At 38.6% G+C, this 17,734-nt stretch overlaps 11 protein-coding genes across 11 annotated transcripts; 7 read left to right on the top strand and 4 right to left on the bottom strand.

The window, feature by feature from the left end:
• The first annotated feature begins 82 nt into the window (after window positions 1–82).
• On the top strand, window positions 83–1,176 carry SPOG_00076 (Der1-like family protein). Its single transcript, XM_013167583.1, has 3 exons — window positions 83–387; window positions 450–544; window positions 603–1,176. The coding sequence occupies exons 1-3, from the start codon at window positions 150–152 to the stop codon at window positions 951–953; spliced, it is 684 nt and encodes a 227-aa protein (XP_013023037.1). The 5' UTR covers window positions 83–149; the 3' UTR covers window positions 954–1,176.
• On the top strand, window positions 1,108–3,044 carry SPOG_00077 (TATA element modulatory factor). The gene has a single exon (XM_013167584.1). It carries the CDS (start codon window positions 1,296–1,298, stop codon window positions 2,931–2,933), a length of 1,638 nt encoding a protein of 545 aa, XP_013023038.1. The 5' UTR covers window positions 1,108–1,295; the 3' UTR covers window positions 2,934–3,044.
• Window positions 1,973–3,765, bottom strand: SPOG_00078 (SUMO protein). Its single transcript, XM_013167585.1, has 3 exons — window positions 3,594–3,765; window positions 3,303–3,452; window positions 1,973–3,249 (listed from the first exon to the last, which is right to left on the bottom strand). The coding sequence occupies exons 1-3, from the start codon at window positions 3,720–3,722 to the stop codon at window positions 3,187–3,189; spliced, it is 342 nt and encodes a 113-aa protein (XP_013023039.1). The 5' UTR covers window positions 3,723–3,765; the 3' UTR covers window positions 1,973–3,186.
• A 571-nt stretch (window positions 3,766–4,336) lies between these two features.
• SPOG_00079 (splicing factor Slu7) lies at window positions 4,337–5,515 on the top strand (the record flags this gene model as incomplete). The annotated part of the gene is made up of 1 exon (XM_013167586.1): window positions 4,337–5,515. One exon carries the CDS (start codon window positions 4,337–4,339, stop codon window positions 5,513–5,515), a length of 1,179 nt encoding a protein of 392 aa, XP_013023040.1.
• Window positions 5,516–5,695: 180 nt separating this feature from the next.
• On the top strand, window positions 5,696–6,409 carry SPOG_00080 (RNA-binding protein; the record flags this gene model as incomplete). The annotated part of the gene is made up of 1 exon (XM_013167587.1): window positions 5,696–6,409. One exon carries the CDS (start codon window positions 5,696–5,698, stop codon window positions 6,407–6,409), a length of 714 nt encoding a protein of 237 aa, XP_013023041.1.
• Window positions 6,410–6,877: 468 nt separating this feature from the next.
• SPOG_00081 (60S ribosomal protein L21) lies at window positions 6,878–7,535 on the top strand. Its single transcript, XM_013167588.1, has one exon. It carries the CDS (start codon window positions 6,931–6,933, stop codon window positions 7,411–7,413), a length of 483 nt encoding a protein of 160 aa, XP_013023042.1. The 5' UTR covers window positions 6,878–6,930; the 3' UTR covers window positions 7,414–7,535.
• Window positions 7,536–7,821: 286 nt separating this feature from the next.
• SPOG_00082 (protoheme I Xfarnesyltransferase) lies at window positions 7,822–9,675 on the top strand. The gene has a single exon (XM_013167589.1). The coding sequence runs from the start codon at window positions 8,341–8,343 to the stop codon at window positions 9,469–9,471; it is 1,131 nt and encodes a 376-aa protein (XP_013023043.1). The 5' UTR covers window positions 7,822–8,340; the 3' UTR covers window positions 9,472–9,675.
• A 25-nt stretch (window positions 9,676–9,700) lies between these two features.
• On the bottom strand, window positions 9,701–10,915 carry SPOG_00083 (sec14 cytosolic factor family protein; the record flags this gene model as incomplete). Its single annotated transcript, XM_013167590.1, has 2 exons — window positions 9,701–9,771; window positions 9,874–10,915. The coding sequence occupies 2 exons, from the start codon at window positions 10,913–10,915 to the stop codon at window positions 9,701–9,703; spliced, it is 1,113 nt and encodes a 370-aa protein (XP_013023044.1).
• Window positions 10,916–12,091: 1,176 nt separating this feature from the next.
• SPOG_00084 (nicotinamidase) lies at window positions 12,092–14,631 on the top strand. Its single transcript, XM_013167591.1, has one exon. It carries the CDS (start codon window positions 12,201–12,203, stop codon window positions 12,876–12,878), a length of 678 nt encoding a protein of 225 aa, XP_013023045.1. The 5' UTR covers window positions 12,092–12,200; the 3' UTR covers window positions 12,879–14,631.
• Window positions 12,182–14,557, bottom strand: SPOG_00085 (arrestin). Its single transcript, XM_013167592.1, has 3 exons — window positions 13,831–14,557; window positions 13,209–13,781; window positions 12,182–13,157 (listed from the first exon to the last, which is right to left on the bottom strand). Exons 1-3 carry the CDS (start codon window positions 14,337–14,339, stop codon window positions 12,941–12,943), a joined length of 1,299 nt encoding a protein of 432 aa, XP_013023046.1. The 5' UTR covers window positions 14,340–14,557; the 3' UTR covers window positions 12,182–12,940.
• Window positions 14,485–17,698, bottom strand: SPOG_00086 (NAK protein kinase Ppk29). The gene is made up of 4 exons (XM_013167593.1): window positions 17,612–17,698; window positions 17,373–17,564; window positions 17,172–17,305; window positions 14,485–17,112 (listed from the first exon to the last, which is right to left on the bottom strand). Exons 2-4 carry the CDS (start codon window positions 17,473–17,475, stop codon window positions 14,770–14,772), a joined length of 2,580 nt encoding a protein of 859 aa, XP_013023047.1. The 5' UTR covers window positions 17,476–17,564; window positions 17,612–17,698; the 3' UTR covers window positions 14,485–14,769.
• Between the last annotated feature and the right edge of the window lie 36 nt (window positions 17,699–17,734).

Genomic DNA, 17,734 nt, shown 5'->3' on the forward strand with positions numbered 1-17,734 from the left:
AAACTTGTTGCTGTGAAATAAATTAAGCGAACTTACTTTATTATAATCAGAGTATTCACAGTTAGTTGTATCCACCAACTGTCTATATTCCGGACGCGTTGTCCAAATTCATCGAGCGCTCAATCTATTCGTGAACCAACAATTCAGAAATGGCATCCGAATTCATAAATCAGGTTCAGCAGCTTTTGGAAAGAATTCCTCCAGTAACAAGATATGCATTAATTAGCATGATTACATTAACAGTCCTATGTTTGTGTGAGCTTCTTTCACTGAGTCAATATGCATTAAGCTTCCATTCTGTTTTTTACAAACGTGAGCTCTATAGACTCATCAGTAACTTCCTCTTTGTGGGAACAAAATTCGATTTCGTTTTTAATTTGTATTCCCGTACGTTCGGAAGTGCTTTGGACTTATTTTCCTGAAATTGTTGCTAATGGTAATTGCTTTAGTTTATCAGCATGGATCGTTCCTTGAAAACCATGTTTTTCAAAGAAATACAAAAAGCTACATAATTTATTTATTAAAAATAATCCTCATCATAGACGTAAGCAAATGACTGAGTCAGTCTGCTGGTTTGCTTTATGCTAATGTCTTTGAACTAGACTTTTAGTTTACTCTCTGGAATAGGTTCATTCCTTTTCTCTTCTCTTTCCTGTGCAATGGCTTATACATGGTCATTGTACAATGCCTATCAGACGGTACAAGTGTTTTTCGTATTTCAGCTTCCAGGAAAGTATCTTCCCTATTGCTTACTTGGAATGAGTCTTATTTCCGGTGGCCTAGGTGCCTTAATTGTATCCGGTTTTGGCATTTTAGCTGGCCTTATTGTTTCTAAGTTGGGTTCTCTTCAACCAAACTCGGGGTTTTCTGTTCATGCACCTAGTAATCATAGTACCACCAGTGAGAGATCTTCGACTGCTTTCAAAGGCCGTGGAAAAAGGCTTGGTGGCTGAAAATGCACCATGTCGCTGGATACGCAAAATGGTGCAAACGAAGCTATGTTGCTTTTCATGCCGAGATGAATAAATCACTTTATTAAATCAAGTATATTTAAAGGCTTTATACTGCCGTCTATAAATATCTATAAAGAATTCCATTGCTTTCTAAGGGTTCTGAGACTATTTATGAATCAAACTAATAAATTCAGTAAACAACTGAAGTATATTATTTCTTGCAATTAAACCAAAGTGTAACTGTTTTAGTTTTTCATTCCCAATATGCTCTCGCTGTTGACCAGGGACCTTCCACACTATTTTCCTAGAGCCAATTGAGGTCTTCCAAGACTAAATTATATTATGGAAGGCTCAAAATGGGGAGATTTTTTTAAAAAGACGTTGACAAACGTTGAATCAAGCCTTGACAAAGTTTTAGAGGTTCCTAGCCATGAAGGAGGAAGTTCTGAGGCACCGAAGTCTAAAGACGAGGTTATTCGTAAATTGGTTGAAGAAGGACATGCTTTATCCAAACATGAATTAAAGTTGAATAACACAATTAAGAATTTAAGGAAGAATTTGAATGAAGCTGAATCAAAATTGAAGAGACTGGAAGTTGCAAAGTCGAGAGAGACATCCGATACAAATGATGATTCAGAAGTTAACGTTCAAGAACGACTGGGATCTATCAAAAATGATTATGAGAATCGAATTGTTCTTCTTGAAAAAGAAAACGAGTTATTAAAGCGCAAAGTTGAAGAAGCTACGGTAGATAGCATGGAAGTTGTCCGTTTAACACGACAAGTTGAGACATTATCGACTCAACAGTCTATTCAAAAAAGCCAATGGCTTCGCTCTGAAGAGAAGCTTAAAGCTGAAGTAGAATTTTTAAACGAAAATAACCGCAAACTGGCTCAAGCCGCTCAAGAAGAGTCCAAGACTGCCAACGAAAAGCTTTCTGGGTTTACAGAAAAAGAAGAAGATTACAAAAAACAATTGAAATCTCAGAAGGATGAAATCGAGAATTTATTAAAATCTAACTCTGATATTCGGCAAGAGTATCAATTAAAGATTCAACTCTTACAACAAGAACTAGAATCTACTGCGGTCAAAGCACCTACTGAGACATTCCCGGATACATCTGAGACTCTTGATACTAACTATACCAATGAAGATGACGGATTTTACGCTAATGATGATGACGATAATGAACATACTCCTACAAATGTTTCTAAACCTAATCTGGCAAATAATTGGAACGACATAGATAAGGAGAAGCAAAATATCGATTCCCGTTCAGATATAAACACAACTTCGTCTAATTTGAATCGAAATCGATCGCCGTCTTTGGAGCTTAAGGAGGAGAACTTGAATGAAGAGAGCGGGTTTTTTCCAAAAGATGATTTTATTCAGGACTCAGAAGTTACAAAGCAAGAAGTTTTGGAAAACTACTTAGATACGCTTGCGATCTCTCCTACAGAACCAAAAGCACCCCGACTGCCGCGAACTGTGTCAGAAGGTAAAAGGATGGGAAGACAGTCCTCATCAAGGTTCGCTTCAATGAATAGCATGGTTATGTCTCCCATGTCAGCCTCACATGACTTTGACGCTTTGTCTTCTTTGTCATATACGCCAAGTAATGGCGAAAAGCCAGCGAATAACACTGGCCCAGATATGAGTCTTCTGGAACAACTATCATCGACGATTCGCCGCTTAGAGGCAGAATTACAGACTACAAAACAGCAGATTGTACAGCTCATTAATCAACGCGATCAAGCACGCCAAGAAATTGTAAATTCGTATGTGGATCGAGAAACGAAAGAAGCGTCAGAACGAGAACTTATTGAGCTACGTGAGCTATACACAAATCTTCAAAAGAAACACGTAGAAACGCAAACTACCTTAAAGCAACGAAGCGACCGAGTCTTTGAGCTTGAGCTGGATATAAAAGAGATGCGACAGCTTTACCAAAGTCAAATTGATCTCTTGGCCAGAAATTGAGCCAAGGTATATAAGTTTGCAAAAGGAATTCATACTGATTGGTTTGCGACCATAGAACATATAGACATATAATCTTAAAATCGTCATTTTATTAAACAATTCTTTCCTGAGAGCATCTGTGCTTCACATAAGAACTAGCGAAACCCAGATAAATGTATCGTAGCATGAAAGAAGCCACATCACTTCATCCCAATATTTTAATTTTTATCATAACCAAGCCAGACTAATGATCACTACTGCTCGGATTTTTGACTTAATTGCTGCCGCCTAGTTGCTCAAGTACAGCTTCAATTTGGTCACCATCCTCCATATCAAGCTATTCAAAGTAAGATTCATATTCAATAGAAAGAATGGTTCATTTATACATACCTCTGCTGGAGTTTGGTCAGGTCTAATACGCTCACCGTCGACCAAGAAGCGCAAACTATTCAAAGTTTTACCTTGACGAGCACAGTAAATTTTCATAAGCTTGCTAAACTCGGTTGTTTTTTTTATTTTAAAAAAAACCTCATTGTTGTCCTAAAGTCATTACTGCGTTAGCCTCTATTGTTCTTGTTCGTTTAACTCAAAGATTTTGAAAGAAAGCGGAAATTAGAACACCATAGACGAATATTATGATCTCCCGAATGCTCAGAATTCTACTCTCAAAATTAATCTTACCTGTCCTACAACTTTGAGATTAATGTGTTCAGTCGAAGGTTTGACATCTTGTTGAGAAGTCTCGCCGCCAGTGGGAGTCATTGCTCCATTATCAATATTAGATACATTCGAAGCTGGTGAATCAGACATCTTGTGATTCCTTTGTTTTTTCCAAGTGAAAAGGACTGAGGTGTATATCGGTCAAAAGTTTTATGGTGTATACAGTAATCCATCCGCGGTGTCTCCTCGCTTCATGCGCGGTCCACCGACTTTGTAAGACGTCGTTATTCATACATAATCCGTGGCTATTTATTTATGTTTAACGAATACGTGCGATAATAGTTTAAAATTAAAGTCCTGGAACATTTCCTGGATTATAGATTTAGGTCGATATACGTTTCTTATTTATTTTCTTTATTGTTTTTATTATGTTTCGAAGGTTATTAGAAAGGTTTCATATGTACATATCATATTAAGGAGGAACCACAGTGTAATTATTATAATGCTATGTGTATGGTATTAAGCACTTAACAAAACCGTACACCCAAGTGAAAATAGGAAAGTTGAGCCATTGAGGGACCAAAGTCGCTTTATTTCCTCAATTTATTATTTAAACAGCTCTCTCTGATTAGTAGAGAATCTGGAAGTGAAAGGATATTTAAGCGCCTATATGTTTATTGAGCGCAGGCTACTGTCCGGTTAAATAGACTATAAACGAATCCTTACGAAGCAGATATTCTTATTTATTTTATCAGGCATCCGTCATGTCTTACATGAACAACACATTTCAATCCAATTATGATTACTCCAAAGATAATAACTTTATGTCGACCGACATTGGACCCTCCATGCGGGAGTTGAAAGTACAAAATCGACGCAGTAGGCCAATGGAGAATCCAGGTGCTGACAATCCATATATTCCTAAATTCATTTCGACAGCTCCTTGGTACGCGCAAGATGAGCAAGCTGTGGAAAGGTTAGCGCATCAACGACTAGGAAAGAAAGAACCACCCAGTGGTGGCCGCTCTTCTATTGAGGAATCTTGGTACGCTCGTGGTAAAAGAGCAGGACCTGCTGCAACCAAATACAGGAAAGGCGCTTGTGAGAACTGCGGTGCCATGAGCCATAAATTAAAAGATTGCATGGAGCGTCCGCGAAAGCGTGGAGCCCGCTGGACTGGAAAGGATATCCAAGCAGATGAAGTTATACAAGAGGTTGATGTTAGTTGGGACGCCAAACGTGACCGGTGGAATGGTTTTGATGCTAGTGACTATAAAAAGGTGATTGAACGATATGAAAAGATGGATGCTTTACAGCAGATGCATAATAGCACAGAGAGACAAACGGAAGGTACTGATAACTTCGGAAAAGATACGCCGTCATCTACAAATAAAGAAGAATCTAACGGTGGTGCAGACTCTGGAGTAACAACGCCCAGTTTGCGTATGCGTGAAGATGTAGTCGGTTATTTACGTACTGATAATAAAGGTCTTCAGTACGAACCAAAGTCAAGATCGATGCGGGATACTACAGGGTCTCATCTTTTGAGCGATTCCACAAATGGATCTGGTTTCATCAAAGCTTCCGGAGGAGATAAGGAAGACTTTGAGAAACTACAGACGTTTGCGTGGGAAGCTGAACGAAGTGGAAATCGTGTGCATGTAGTGGCTAATCCAACGGCTGGTGAGTTGGAGTATCGGAAGAATCGTCAGTCGAAAGCTGTTAATCAAAAACAAATTGAACAGAGCATCTTGGAAAAGTATGGAGATGGGACAGCAAAGAGGAAACGACCTGCAGGACCATCTTTTCCTTCCAACAGTACATTAGATTCTGCTCCTAGTCAACAGGATGTCTCGAAAAAGGACGACAGCCCCCAGCGGGACTTAAAGACAGAGAAGCCAACCGGTACAGAGAATGTTACTATTCTTGAAGGTGATTTGTGAGAAAACTCAAATAAATTAAAACAGGAAGCTTTTACTTTTACAAATCTAATTGTATGATTTTTGGTTTTGGTTTTGCACGGTTGATCGTCGTTCTCGTTATTATACTTAGTGTATTTTAACGAACTGAAACTGGACCAGGTGGAACTGAGAGCAATAGAAAATGAGTTTTTTACTGGAACCATGTCATCTAAGGTATCTAAAAAGAAGTTAAAATCTTTAGAGTATCGATCGAAAAAGTTTGCAAAGAAATCGAAGACGCTCGAAGATCATGAAAAAGAGGTAGAAGATCGTAATGTTGCTCAGGAGCAAAAATTGAACAAAAACGCTCAAGATGAAGCAACTAAAAATTCTGAAGCCAAGACAACTGAAAAGGATAAGCAAGAAAAGAAGCGGCCATTAGAAGGAGAGTCAGAGCCACCCAAAGGAAAACTTAAAAAACAAAAGACTGATAAAAAGGAAAAGCGAGTCATTTTGTTTGTGGGTAATTTGCCAAAAAACTCGGACGTAGAAACATTGCAATTGCATTTTAAGCGAGCTGGACAGGCGCCTCAAGTACGAATTCCCACAGAGAAGGGGACAGGTCGACAACGAGGATATGCATTTGTAGAGTATATTAATCCCCGCTCAGATGTCATATCCAAGGCCCTCAAGTTTCACCACACACTTTATAAAGATCGAAAGATTAACATCGAGTTAACTGCTGGTGGAGGAGGAAAGAAGGAGACCCGAATGAATAAAATTAAGGAGAAGAACAAGAAGTGGACTGAAGAACGTAGGGAGCGTGTTGCCGGCGAAGAGAAAAAGGCAATGGAAGCTAAACACTCGAAAGAGTCCGTCGTTCAAGAAGGTGCGCAGTCCGGTATTCATCCTGATCGTCTGCATATGCTAAAATAAGAGCATAGTGCTTTCTAAAACTACGGAAGGTTTAAGAGAAAGCTTCTGTGAGGGTTTAATCATGAAATCTGATAATTTGAGTATATAATTTTATTTAGAGGATACGGTACTGGTTACAATTTAATTTGTTTATTTTCTTGGAAAATCAAGAGTCATGTTTTAGGTATTGCAAATCAGTCTTTATTATTCAAAGCAGAATAGTGTTTGACATTTGGATGCTTTTATGACGTGTAGAATTATATTATAACAAATTACTCTACTATAGAGGTTTTATAAACCAGTGTGCATCATTGGAAAAGAAGAAATTAGAAATTAGCGAGAAAAAAATATACTATTTGGCAAGTAAATGTGAACCTCATATCGGCATTTTTCTGTTTATTTTTCATTCTGAATTTGCGCAAATGTTGTTTTTGTGCATAAAAGTTTGGTTTGGTTCTGTGACTGCTTTTTTCAACACCAAACATTTTCGGTAGACAAGGTGGAAATTACCAACCCATAATTTTCCTCCAACAGGACGCAACATGCCTCACTCATTCGGTCTCAGAGCTCGTACCCGTTACACTTTCCAACGTGGCTTCAGAGAGCATGGTCAAATTCGTTTGTCCACTTACTTGAAGACCTACAAGGTTGGTGACATTGTCGACATCAAAGCCAATGGTGCCGTCCAAAAGGGTATGCCTCACAAGTACTACCATGGTAAGACCGGTATTGTCTACAACGTTACTCAATCTTCCGTTGGTGTCTTGATCTACAAGATTGTTGGCAACCGCTACATGGAGAAGCGTGTCAACGTCCGTATTGAACACGTTAAGCACTCCAAGTGCCGTCAAGATTTCTTGAACCGTGTCAAGGTCAACGAGGAAAAGCGTAAGGAGGCTAAGACTCAAGGTAAGACTGTCCAACTCCGTCGTCAACCTGCTCCTCCTGCCAAGGCTCACGTTGTCGCTACTGACAACAACAAGCCCATCACTCTTCATCCTGCTCCTTATGATACTTTTATCTAATCTGGACGGCTTCATTTGTTGTAGGAGAATGGTTAAAAAAATTTTTGCTTAACATATGCTAGAAAGTGGGTAGTGACTTTTAGAATACGTAGGAAAAGAGTAAACATGGTGTAAACAGAGAATGAAAGTAGTAGATCTGTAAGAGGTAAGTGGTAAGCCAAGGAATGCATTGACCATTTGTCTTGATGCTTCGGTGAACTTGTAGGAAGAAAACCAGGTCGAATCTATCTGCAATGATGGAAAGGAAAGCGTGGGTAGCAGAGCATGGAACTATGGGTGCTCGTGGGATTGTGAATTCGTAAGTTTGTTTTCAATTGAATGAAAAGGGGTTGTTCTGTGAAACCTCTAGAGCACGATCTCTGGCATTTCGAATAATATTCTTGTTGAAAATATTTAATAGTGGAGTTCCAAAAAGGGAATGAGACTTGTGTCTTTTCAACCAGATTTATCGGTCAATTCCTCAAATGCAATCGAATTCCATCCTTTCTACTACTTGCGATATGTTCAAGGAAATACTGTACGGTGAGCCTAATCATCCAAATAAAAGTCGAATCAAGTGTAGTTTATGGCATTCGATGTCTAAGAAAAATATATAGCTATGTACAAATGATTTATTTCTTGCTTTTTTCAGGAACCCTTCCCCTTCATAAGCAGGCTAGTTTTAAGAAATAGAGATTTGACAAATGGGTTTGTGAAGCATTTCCCTAAAAAGTTAGCATGATCTTTCCATCTTTGAATTCTTTTTATTTTCTAAAATATGAATCGTTAATTCCCGCTACAGATTGTCTTCAGTGAGCTACCAAATCTCCCATATTTCTCCATCTACTAAACACCTTTACTTTATATATTCTCCAACTGCTATGAGGTAGGAGACAAACCACATAAACTGGAATTGATTAAAAAGAAAATTGCATCTTTTTCGTATTTATGTTGAATTCATTCAGCCATTGGCCGTACAAATCATGCTTTTCTGCGCGGTCGAGCTGGAGACGGTTCTTTAGTCAAAATGTAGTCTCTATCAGACCTTTAAGCCGATCTTTTTTTTTAAAAAAGAATATTAAATACAATTCTGTACCTTTTTCATCTCCAAGCTCACCTGATCCTCAAATTTTGAACTTTTTACAGAAGCGTATTCAAACGGCTCCTCGCTTCCCCAAGCCAAGCGCTTTGCTGGAGCTTGGCAAACCAAGGTTAACGGTTTTGGTTGTCTTAACAACTATGTCATCTTATGCCTTGGCTCCATATCCTGGTCTCTCGTTTGGTACTCTTGTGTGGTTAACCATGGGCACTGCCCTTTGCAGTGTAAGTGCGAACGCGTTCAACCAATGTATGGAACCAACCCTTGATTGTCAGATGGCACGTACCCGAGGGCGTCCGATTCCCCGTGGTGCTGTCCGTCCTGAATATGGTTGGTTATTTGCTACTACCACCGGAATTTTGGGCACTTCCATGTCTTTTCTAGTAAACCCCGTTGTTGGTTGGTTAGGTTTGACCAATATAGTACTATATATGGGATTTTATACCCCCATAAAGCGTATCTCAATTATCAATACATGGGTCGGATCAATTGTAGGTGCGATGCCTCCTTTAATGGGATGGGCTGCCTGTTCTGGAGGTGATCTTTCCCATTCTGGTGCATTCTTTACAGCCGCTATTCTCTACGCTTGGCAATTTCCGCACTTCAATGCTTTTTCGACTATGGTTGCTGATGATTATAAGCAGTGTGGCTACCAAATGGCATCATGGAAGAGGCCTGCTTTGAATGCTCGAGTTGCTCTACGTTATTCTTTGCTCTTCCTTCCTTTATGCTATGGTTTCGTCTGGTCTGGAATTGTCAATCCTTCGTATATGGTTGGTGCTTCAGCCGCCAATTTTTATTTGATCGCAAAAGCCTGGCAATTTTACAGAAATCCTCAGAAAACAAATGCTCGTTCATTATTCTTTGCAAGTCTACTACATCTACCTTTAATTTTTATCTTGACTTTAGCAAGCCACATGTTTAAAGTTTGGAAAGACGCTGAAAATTTAGAACCGGAGAACCCATCATCTGGTGATTAAATCACCACTCTTTTTCGTCTATGAATTAAAAAGAAAGCTATAATGTTGTATATTCCCCACTTGCTTCCCACTATACAGTAATATATTTACTTAAATTAGCATGCTCGCTCATATGTGGCTAGTGTTTTATTTTTTTTTGTATACATGTAAAGTATTTTGTTTCAAGGTAGACGAAATGACCGAAACTGGTTGTACAGAATGACAATATGCAAAATTTTCACTTTCATATTTATAGGTTATACATGCGTGGAAATTTTGAGTAGGATGTCGGAGGCATTCGACGTTCGTTGGTGAGGGAATCTATAAAGTTTGTGGATTTTAATAGGAACCTGGTAGAGCTGAAAAGTTAGATGAGATTACCCTGGTAATAATAGTCTTAAGCCCTTGACCAGTCGACTTTACCCTTAGAATCGATAAGACCAAGTCGTTGATAAATGTTAGGAGGACGAAGAGAGAGGCCTTCACGCCAAAGCTGTTTGCATTTTGATTTGACTTCCTTGCGTTTTTGTTCTAAATCTTTCTCGTTGGGCTTCCCTGCGGCGTAAAGCCATTCTCTAGTAACACTAATGAATTCTTTAGCTGCTTCAACATATTTGTCATCCAAAGTCTTAAATTGCTCTTTGCTGCCGACGCCAGCAGGTTCTGGAGGCGCATTATCATAAATTTTGGATTCATTAAACTGGCCTTGCATAGAAATTGGGATGTATTTATCGTCAAGGTAATCTTTGACTTGATAAGGTTTACAGAAAGTGATTTTTTTACGCACTTCTGCATCCAAAAAGTATTTACCAATACTCCAAACACCTTCAAACAAGGCCATTCGAAAACCAGAACCGACAACCAAGGCCTGGCCCAGAATTTCTGGATAATAGTTTTGGAAGGTCTCGGCAAAAACCTTGGCAAATTCCAAGTCAATGTTTTTTCTAGAAAAATAGGTTAAATCGACTAAGCCCAAGACGCCTTTTAAAGAGTTTTGTTCGGAGTCCAAAAATAAACGAGCATTTTCCATGGCATAAAGAATAAGCGCCTTAAGTTCTTGCATATTTTGTGCGTCCTTAGGGGGGATGAAGTTATGAAGGTTCAAGAAAACGATTGGCCTTCCAGCTCTGTCTTGACCCCAAATAAAGTACATAGAAGCTTTCACAAAGTCTTGATTTAAACCCTTTTCGCCGCGCAACATAATGCCACGTAAGTCCACTTGATGTCTCCAGCGAATAGCGTTGGTAAGCATACTAGAAGCATCGTTGACGTTGAACTTTCGGGCTTTTAAGAAACGAAGGAGGGTCAAGTCAAAATCGTCAAATGCACATTGTTCAAAAAAATTAACATACATTTGATGTTCGGAATCAAAAGCAGATTTGAACTCGGGTTGTTCAATCTCGGCGAATATTTTGGACCAAGTAGTTTGGAGTACTTGTCGTTTGTCGCTTGGAACTTCAGTCATATTTGCTAGCAAAGGAGGATGAATTTTTTTTCAACAGATGAAAGCCACGAAGAGTATGATACCCTGAAAAAAAAGCGAAATAAACCGAAAACCTAGTAGGGAATCCCGAAAGTCTTTGATCCCTGTAGAAACCGTTTGGGGGGAGGAAAGGAAAGAAATCAAAGACAGAAAATGAATGAAAACTTACACTGAGTCTATTTTTTTGGAACCTTGAATCAGATGATTCTATTCACAAAAACAATTTTAATATGATCAGACCTAACCAACAGTCTTGAGAATGCCTATTTATCACACTGCAATGTACACTTTTTGAAAAAAATGTACTTGTTTAGGCACTTTTTTAATAAGCGAAAGTATGGTAAAGGGAAAATGTTATGATCAGAAGAACACTGGTATGACTTTCGCTTTCCCTTGCTAGTAGTAGCTTATGCCCCTTGGGGGTTGAAAAACTCTGAAGTTCTTCATTCCAAAAAGAGGTAACGTAAACAAAGCTACGGTTGAGTAACAAGGTCTTCGCTAAGTTTAATGTTTGTTTGGTTTGTTAAGTAAATAAATAAATAACAGAGAGGGAGAGGGAGAGGGAGAGTTTGTATGAGCTCAAATATAGGTTATTTGACGAAGTATGAGTCAAAGATCGGTAGATTGGAGACATGCGCCGAAACCCGATTTGGTTTAAGAACTCAAGAGAAAGTTAAGAAACTAAAATTGGTTTCATCATGTCTGAATGGAGAAGACAGACGTGTTGATAGATTATGTTAAGCTTGGCTTCCTCTAGTTAACTCGCAATAAAAACGAATGGCATGACCATTCGTTTCTATTCATTGCTGCTTGTTTCTTGAACCAACAAAAGAGAAATTCCATCGTGTCTACTTCAACAGTAATCTGTTCCCTTTCTGCTTATATTTATTTTATTTATTATTTATTCTTTTAGTTTTTAACTTGTTCAATATAACAAGGTGAATTTTCCATCGATTTTCCTGCAATGACATGAAACACAAAGTCCACACATAATGGTACCCATTGTTTCAAGTTGATTGTTTCGTCCATACTAAGCTTCGCATGAAGCTTTCTGGAATATTCTTTCCGTTTCCTCTAAGTCGACCTTCTCGCCATCTACACGTAATCCATTAACGTTTTTGTCATCATCTATATAAGTGCTATAACGTGCCCGTACAACTTGTTTTAGAAGCTTAAACAATCTACCCATTCTTACTTCATTACTTTCATTTTTTTATTGTTTGGTTTGTACCTGTATAAAGAAAGGTAAAGTCATTGATATAATAAGATGGATTTCAATCCTGCTCTCATCATTGTAGACATGCAAAACGATTTTGTAACACCAGAATTTGCAGGCCATCTTCCCGGTGCTACTTCTATTATTCCTAACATTAACGAACTCTTGAGCGATAATTTCAAATGGGACTATACTGTTGCAACAAAGGATTTGCATCCTGCTGACCACGCATCGTTTCGGACTTCTCATGGGCCTTCTGTGAAGCCCAAAGGGACTGTTATTGAAATTAATGCCCATGGAAAAACATATAAACAACAACTTTGGCTAAGCCATTGTGTGAATGGTACTGCAGGTGCCGAGTTTCATCCAGACCTACGAATGGATAAAGTTGATTTCATCCTTCCTAAAGGAACGGATACCCTCGTAGAGTCCTATTCTGGATTTTACGATGCTATTGGTAGAGACAATGGCCTGAAGAAAATGCTAGACGAACGTAATATTACCGACATTTTTGTTGTCGGCGTTGCCGGTGACGTTTGTGTTCGTGATACAGCTCTTCATGCGAAGGAGCATTATCGAACATATGTTATTGAAGATGGCATCTGTATGTCTACAGAAGAAAGCGGCCAAAAGACCTTGCGTGAATTTCACGATGCTGGAATCTCACTTATAAAGATGAATGATCCGTTACTGGAGTTTGTGAAAAACCGCACTAAATCATCTAATTAGTTTACGATGATTATTGTCCTATATTAAAATACTGTTGAACTTTTCTAAAATTCGCTCCTTTTTTAACCGAGAAAGACATAACTATTTGCACTCACATGCTCTGCCGTCGGGTGTGCCTCATAGGACATTCGGTGAAATCCCCTCGAGGAGTTTGGTGATAGTACAATAGAATTATCTCCCGAATCGTATAATGCTGCGTCCACAAAGCTTGCCTCTCGTTCCATTGGCAAAGCGTACGCAGGAAGAATTTGAAGCGGCATCTTTACGCAATTAAATGTCCTAAAATCGTTAGTTTCTTCTATTTATTTATTCGCTTTTCTTGTTGATTACCTTAATCTGGATCCAATTGAAATTTGTAATATGTATTCTACCTGAAAGTCAGATCCAACGTTTATTGTCGCTTCTCTGTCCGGAATCCGAATTTGACATTCCATTGTATGTGTACCCAAAGTATCGATTCCTTTCCAGTTATAGTAGTTATTCTTCCTTCTCTCATTAATCACTTCCTTTTGTACACAAATCCAAGTTTCTTTACGAATAGAATTACGTTTTTTTGCTCGCGACAATGCATCTGGTTGGTATCTTTTACCTAGCGGTCCTCGAAATATGGTAATGCGTTTGAAGAGGGAAAGGTTCACATATTTGATTTCGTAATCACCATAATTTTCCACTTTAATATTCGCATTAATCCGTTCTCCTCCGAGCCATTCAGATCTTGGAAGTCTGACTGTTATCCCATTGGCAGTATTATGCTTGCATAATCCAAGTTTTGTTCTTGGTTTACTGACACACATTAATGGCGGTGATAACAAGAAAGTAGATGAAAGAACCCTAGGAAGGACGTTGATTTCTTGACATTCTCTTACCTTTTTTACTTTATCCCCATATTGGTAAATCGCATTGCTTCTCTGGTTAGTCTTTTCTCAATTAGCCCAGATCGAAAAGTACGTACGCAAAAATATAATAGTTTATATTGAACTGTGGTGTGGATTGTCTTCCAGGTCCCACTTGCCCGTAAAGTTCCATTTGAAAAGCTACTGGTATACCTTGAGTATGCTGAATATCAATCAAATAATCTCCTGTTGTGTTCCTTGAGTGTTCTGCCAATTCGTTTGGAACAGTAAACTTTCGATCCATTATGTTCTTTCCTGTACAGTAAAATACTGTTGGATGTCCCTGTTTACACTGGCTGATCCCGAGAATCTGAGTTTCAATTCGTATTAGTCCAATCGGTCGCTCCTTTGGCTTAACAGCTAAGTGTATCAGTCCATTCAACTCAGATTCTTGGAAAAATATTGGAGAATCAAATTCGAAAGTTAATACAACCTCTGACGACTTGAGCTTGGACGAAGACGTTAGGTCGTAGATGACTTCCTTGGCCGCATAATTCGCTGTAGAACATGTGATTATTGTTTCATTTTTTCTATGAAATAATTGATTATTCCTTTTAATGATTTTCATCGCGTCAAACAGGTAGTTTGTTCTGCCTAAAACACTGTTTGTTTACTTATTCACGAGTCCTCGAGTTTATATTCCTACTGACCTCGGAAAAACAAACGGTATTAGAACAACAAAAAACAACTATCAAATGCTATTAGCTCAACTTATTAATGTTTATTTCTATCGGAAACTCAAAAAAATATACCCGGATAATAATATAAGCATTATTTCCCGGTTCTTTATTCTGTCATCATATGTAGTAGTCGAGTATATACAAGATTCCACAATATCAATAAAACAGATAGCAGCATAAAATAGTGATATTACATTTTCAAAATTGAATGTAGAGATTTCATAAATCAGAAGTCATTGAGAAACCTTGATGCAAGACAGTAGCAAAATTCAGATCATTATAGAAGCGTACATCAAAATTTAAGCTTTGTGAAAGCTTCTATTCCTCTTGGAAAGAAGTGTTGAAATGAGAGCTATGCTGTCTGGATAGAGAATCGTAGTTATTAGGTTCTGTTTCATTATCAAAAAAATTCGTAGGAACCGTTTGAGATACATCATTCGTAGCACTAGCTATACCTGGATTCGGATACGAAGTGGTTTTCTGCAGCTCATCATCAAAAAGATTCTTTGCTCCTTCAATCTCTTGGATTTGAGGTTGTTCAGAGTTAGAAGGATTTAAACCATATTCAGCATGATTATGTACCGGATTGTTTGCATAGCTTTCAGGAGAAAGTTGTTTCAAATACGGATTCTTGGTTGAGAGCATAGGCGGTTGAAATTCGTGTGAATTCCAATCACTCTGTATGCTACTTGTCCTTTCGAGTTGGTTAAAAGAGGGGAAGAAAGACTTGTCTTCAGTGTCAGACAGATTTGGATTTGACGACGAAGTAGGGTTTGAGGCGACTTTTCCTGTTTCTGCAAAGAAGTTGTTCGGAATTGTTTTCTCGTTAGTTTGCAATGCTTGACCAGGGTAATTCAATTCTTCAGGATTGATATATGGATTCGTGGAAGGGCGGCTTATGTACTTCTGATTAGCAGCAGTTGATTTCCGACGACGCAAAGAAGAAAATACCTCGTCATCACCTTCTAACTTCAAATTAGAGTGAGAAGAAGAGTAAGGTAAGCCCTGTGAAAGCGATTTTGAATGCCGAAATGCTTTATGCGGTCCCGCTAATGCATCAGTTTCGAAATTCACAGGTGACTTGTGATTAGTCGTTTGAGGATCTTGAATTTCGAACTTTAGAAATTCATTAGGAAATGCACTGGATGATTTAAAAGAATGGGAAGGACCTGGTAATTCATCTGAAGAGCCAGTCTTTTCTGACTTCTGAGCATCCATGACAATAGAAGAAGAAGGTGGATGATTTTGAGACTCATCTTTAACATTCGCATCCTGACTATTAGACTCTGTAGGTCTCAAAAAACTCGCAAAAGCATCATCTGCCAACTTTGCAATTTCATCTTCTCGCTTTGAAAGTTCATAAGCTTTTTGAGAAGACATATCAGTCTGATTCGTTACTTGTGCTTCCAATTCACTCAGATCTGGATATCGTGAAGCAATATCATCTTCTAGATCGCCAGTAGTAAATTCAGGTACCGACTTCGAACCTGTCTTTGCAAAATCAGTTGGTGCATAGTGACTAGACGCACCTGTTGTAGAGTGGGAGACAGGGAATGGATTCTTACTATTACTTGAAACATAAGGAGTAGAGGGTACAGAATCAGTAACGACTGAAGCAGGACGAGATATCGCTTGTTGATTATGATAACTCAAGCTCCTTGAAGACCCCAAATCAACTGGATGATTCATTGACATATTCTGTTGAACGGGAACGGGAATACGTATTTTTTGAGATGCACCAGACATATCTGCTTGCACATAGAAAGGGTTAGACACTGGATGAGAAGGGTAAGTAGGAGGTGTCATAGGAGGCACAGGAGGTCGAGAAGTTTGAATATGAGAGGCGGACATTGGTGCAGACGAGGGGATTTGTTGGTTAAAGGCTAATCCTTGAGATTGTCTAACAAGGGACATTACTTTTCTATTACTCATATCATAAAAGGAGGGATCGTTGCCGGCATAAAAATCACCGAACGGCAATGGTTTTCCGCGAAGCCGACAAACTTCATACATTAATTGGAAGATGTTAGGGCGTAAACAAGGGTTTGGCTGAAGCAAAGCAATAATAATATTCTTTAGAGAATGAGAATAATGAGGAAAAGGAGGAAAAGCATAAGAAGCAGTAAGGATCGCATTTGGTCCTTGAGTTTCAAAGGGAGTAGTGTAATAACAAAGCTTATAAAGCAGGACACCCAAAGCCCACATATCACTTTTTTCATCAATTGCCAGCCCGGCGTAAAAATTAATCATCTCGGGGGCTCGATACTGATAGGTGGTAAAAGTAGCCAGGTTTTTTTCCAATGCATGAATTTCAGTAGAATTTTCTGCGGCATGCATAGGTTCGGTCACACTGCCAAAATCGCAAAGCTTAAACGAAGAGAAAGAAGTCATAAGGATATTCTCTACTTTTAAGTCTCGATGGATTAAGGGAGGCCGTAGACGATGCATTGCTGCTACACCTTGTGTGACATCCGAAAGGATCTTTAAAACTTCTGCTTCCGACAATCGTGTCTGCAAACGCTGATTCATGAAATCAATGAGTCCGCCACCAGAACAATATTCCATCAAAAGAAGAACTTCATAATCTTTTTTTTCTTCACTCAGAGGCAAGACACAAGAATCATAGTAAGTAACAATCTTGGGATTTGATTTGAGCAATTTCTGTTTCAGAGGAACATTCCGTTAGTAAATCCGGCAGATACACTTTTTGAGCCACTTACCATTGTGTTGATTTCCGATTTGATGTGATTCAAAGCTTGTTCGTCTGCGGCATACATGCGTTTTAGAACTGCTGAAAGAGGAGACCCTTCTGCATTGGAGAATGCTTGCACAGCATAAACATGCGAGAAACCACCTGAAACAAAGAAAACCAGTTAATAATTGTTTCCATCATAACGTTTCATAAAATGCATCCTTTTTACCTTCTGACAAGTACTTTTCAATCGTGATATTGTACTTTCCAACCACATATTTCGATCCAACCAAAAGCTCATCTTTAAAAAGAAAGCTAGCGGGATCAGACATCCTAGTTGTGCCTTTCTTTCTATCTTTCAGTAAGGATGAATTATCGCTGGACACAACCCGGGAGTGCAAAACGATGGAAATTCGTTGTTCTTTTACTCGTTAGTTTCATTTAATATTCCTATTTATTTTTACTCACTCTTTTTCTTTTTCAAAAATATTAAAAACCCAACTTGTAGTACTAATTTGCAGTTGGTGCGTTTTGTTTGTTCGTCCTTCGTACTTGGTATCTTCTTTTAGGCTAGTTCTTCCAGTAGACATC

The sequence above is a fragment of the Schizosaccharomyces cryophilus genome, assembly GCF_000004155.1.
Source record: "Schizosaccharomyces cryophilus OY26 unplaced genomic scaffold supercont4.3, whole genome shotgun sequence".
NCBI classification, from domain to species: domain Eukaryota; kingdom Fungi; phylum Ascomycota; class Schizosaccharomycetes; order Schizosaccharomycetales; family Schizosaccharomycetaceae; genus Schizosaccharomyces; species Schizosaccharomyces cryophilus.

What these genes read in the sequence shown, in the direction of transcription:
- SPOG_00084 (XM_013167591.1), top strand. Translation starts at nt 12,201, where the DNA reads ATGGATTTCAATCCTGCTCTCATCATTGTAGACATGCAAAACGATTTT.
- SPOG_00077 (XM_013167584.1), top strand. Translation starts at nt 1,296, where the DNA reads ATGGAAGGCTCAAAATGGGGAGATTTTTTTAAAAAGACGTTGACAAAC.
- SPOG_00086 (XM_013167593.1), bottom strand. Translation starts at nt 17,475, where the DNA reads ATGTCTGATCCCGCTAGCTTTCTTTTTAAAGATGAGCTTTTGGTTGGA. An exon ending in TGAAAAGTACTTGTCAGAAG is followed by an intron (nt 17,306 to 17,372) that starts GTAAAAAGGATG and finishes TCTTTGTTTCAG; the next exon opens with GTGGTTTCTCGCATGTTTAT. An exon ending in AATCGGAAATCAACACAATG is followed by an intron (nt 17,113 to 17,171) that starts GTAAGTGGCTCA and finishes CCTCTGAAACAG; the next exon opens with AAATTGCTCAAATCAAATCC.
- SPOG_00081 (XM_013167588.1), top strand. Translation starts at nt 6,931, where the DNA reads ATGCCTCACTCATTCGGTCTCAGAGCTCGTACCCGTTACACTTTCCAA.
- SPOG_00082 (XM_013167589.1), top strand. Translation starts at nt 8,341, where the DNA reads ATGTTGAATTCATTCAGCCATTGGCCGTACAAATCATGCTTTTCTGCG.
- SPOG_00085 (XM_013167592.1), bottom strand. Translation starts at nt 14,339, where the DNA reads ATGAAAATCATTAAAAGGAATAATCAATTATTTCATAGAAAAAATGAA. An exon ending in ATAAACTATTATATTTTTGC is followed by an intron (nt 13,782 to 13,830) that starts GTACGTACTTTT and finishes TAACCAGAGAAG; the next exon opens with CAATGCGATTTACCAATATG. An exon ending in TCAATTGGATCCAGATTAAG is followed by an intron (nt 13,158 to 13,208) that starts GTAATCAACAAG and finishes TAACGATTTTAG; the next exon opens with GACATTTAATTGCGTAAAGA.
- SPOG_00076 (XM_013167583.1), top strand. Translation starts at nt 150, where the DNA reads ATGGCATCCGAATTCATAAATCAGGTTCAGCAGCTTTTGGAAAGAATT. An exon ending in CGTTTTTAATTTGTATTCCC is followed by an intron (nt 388 to 449) that starts GTACGTTCGGAA and finishes TAATTGCTTTAG; the next exon opens with TTTATCAGCATGGATCGTTC. An exon ending in AAATAATCCTCATCATAGAC is followed by an intron (nt 545 to 602) that starts GTAAGCAAATGA and finishes TCTTTGAACTAG; the next exon opens with ACTTTTAGTTTACTCTCTGG.
- SPOG_00078 (XM_013167585.1), bottom strand. Translation starts at nt 3,722, where the DNA reads ATGTCTGATTCACCAGCTTCGAATGTATCTAATATTGATAATGGAGCA. An exon ending in ATCTCAAAGTTGTAGGACAG is followed by an intron (nt 3,453 to 3,593) that starts GTAAGATTAATT and finishes TAATGACTTTAG; the next exon opens with GACAACAATGAGGTTTTTTT. An exon ending in CTGACCAAACTCCAGCAGAG is followed by an intron (nt 3,250 to 3,302) that starts GTATGTATAAAT and finishes TACTTTGAATAG; the next exon opens with CTTGATATGGAGGATGGTGA.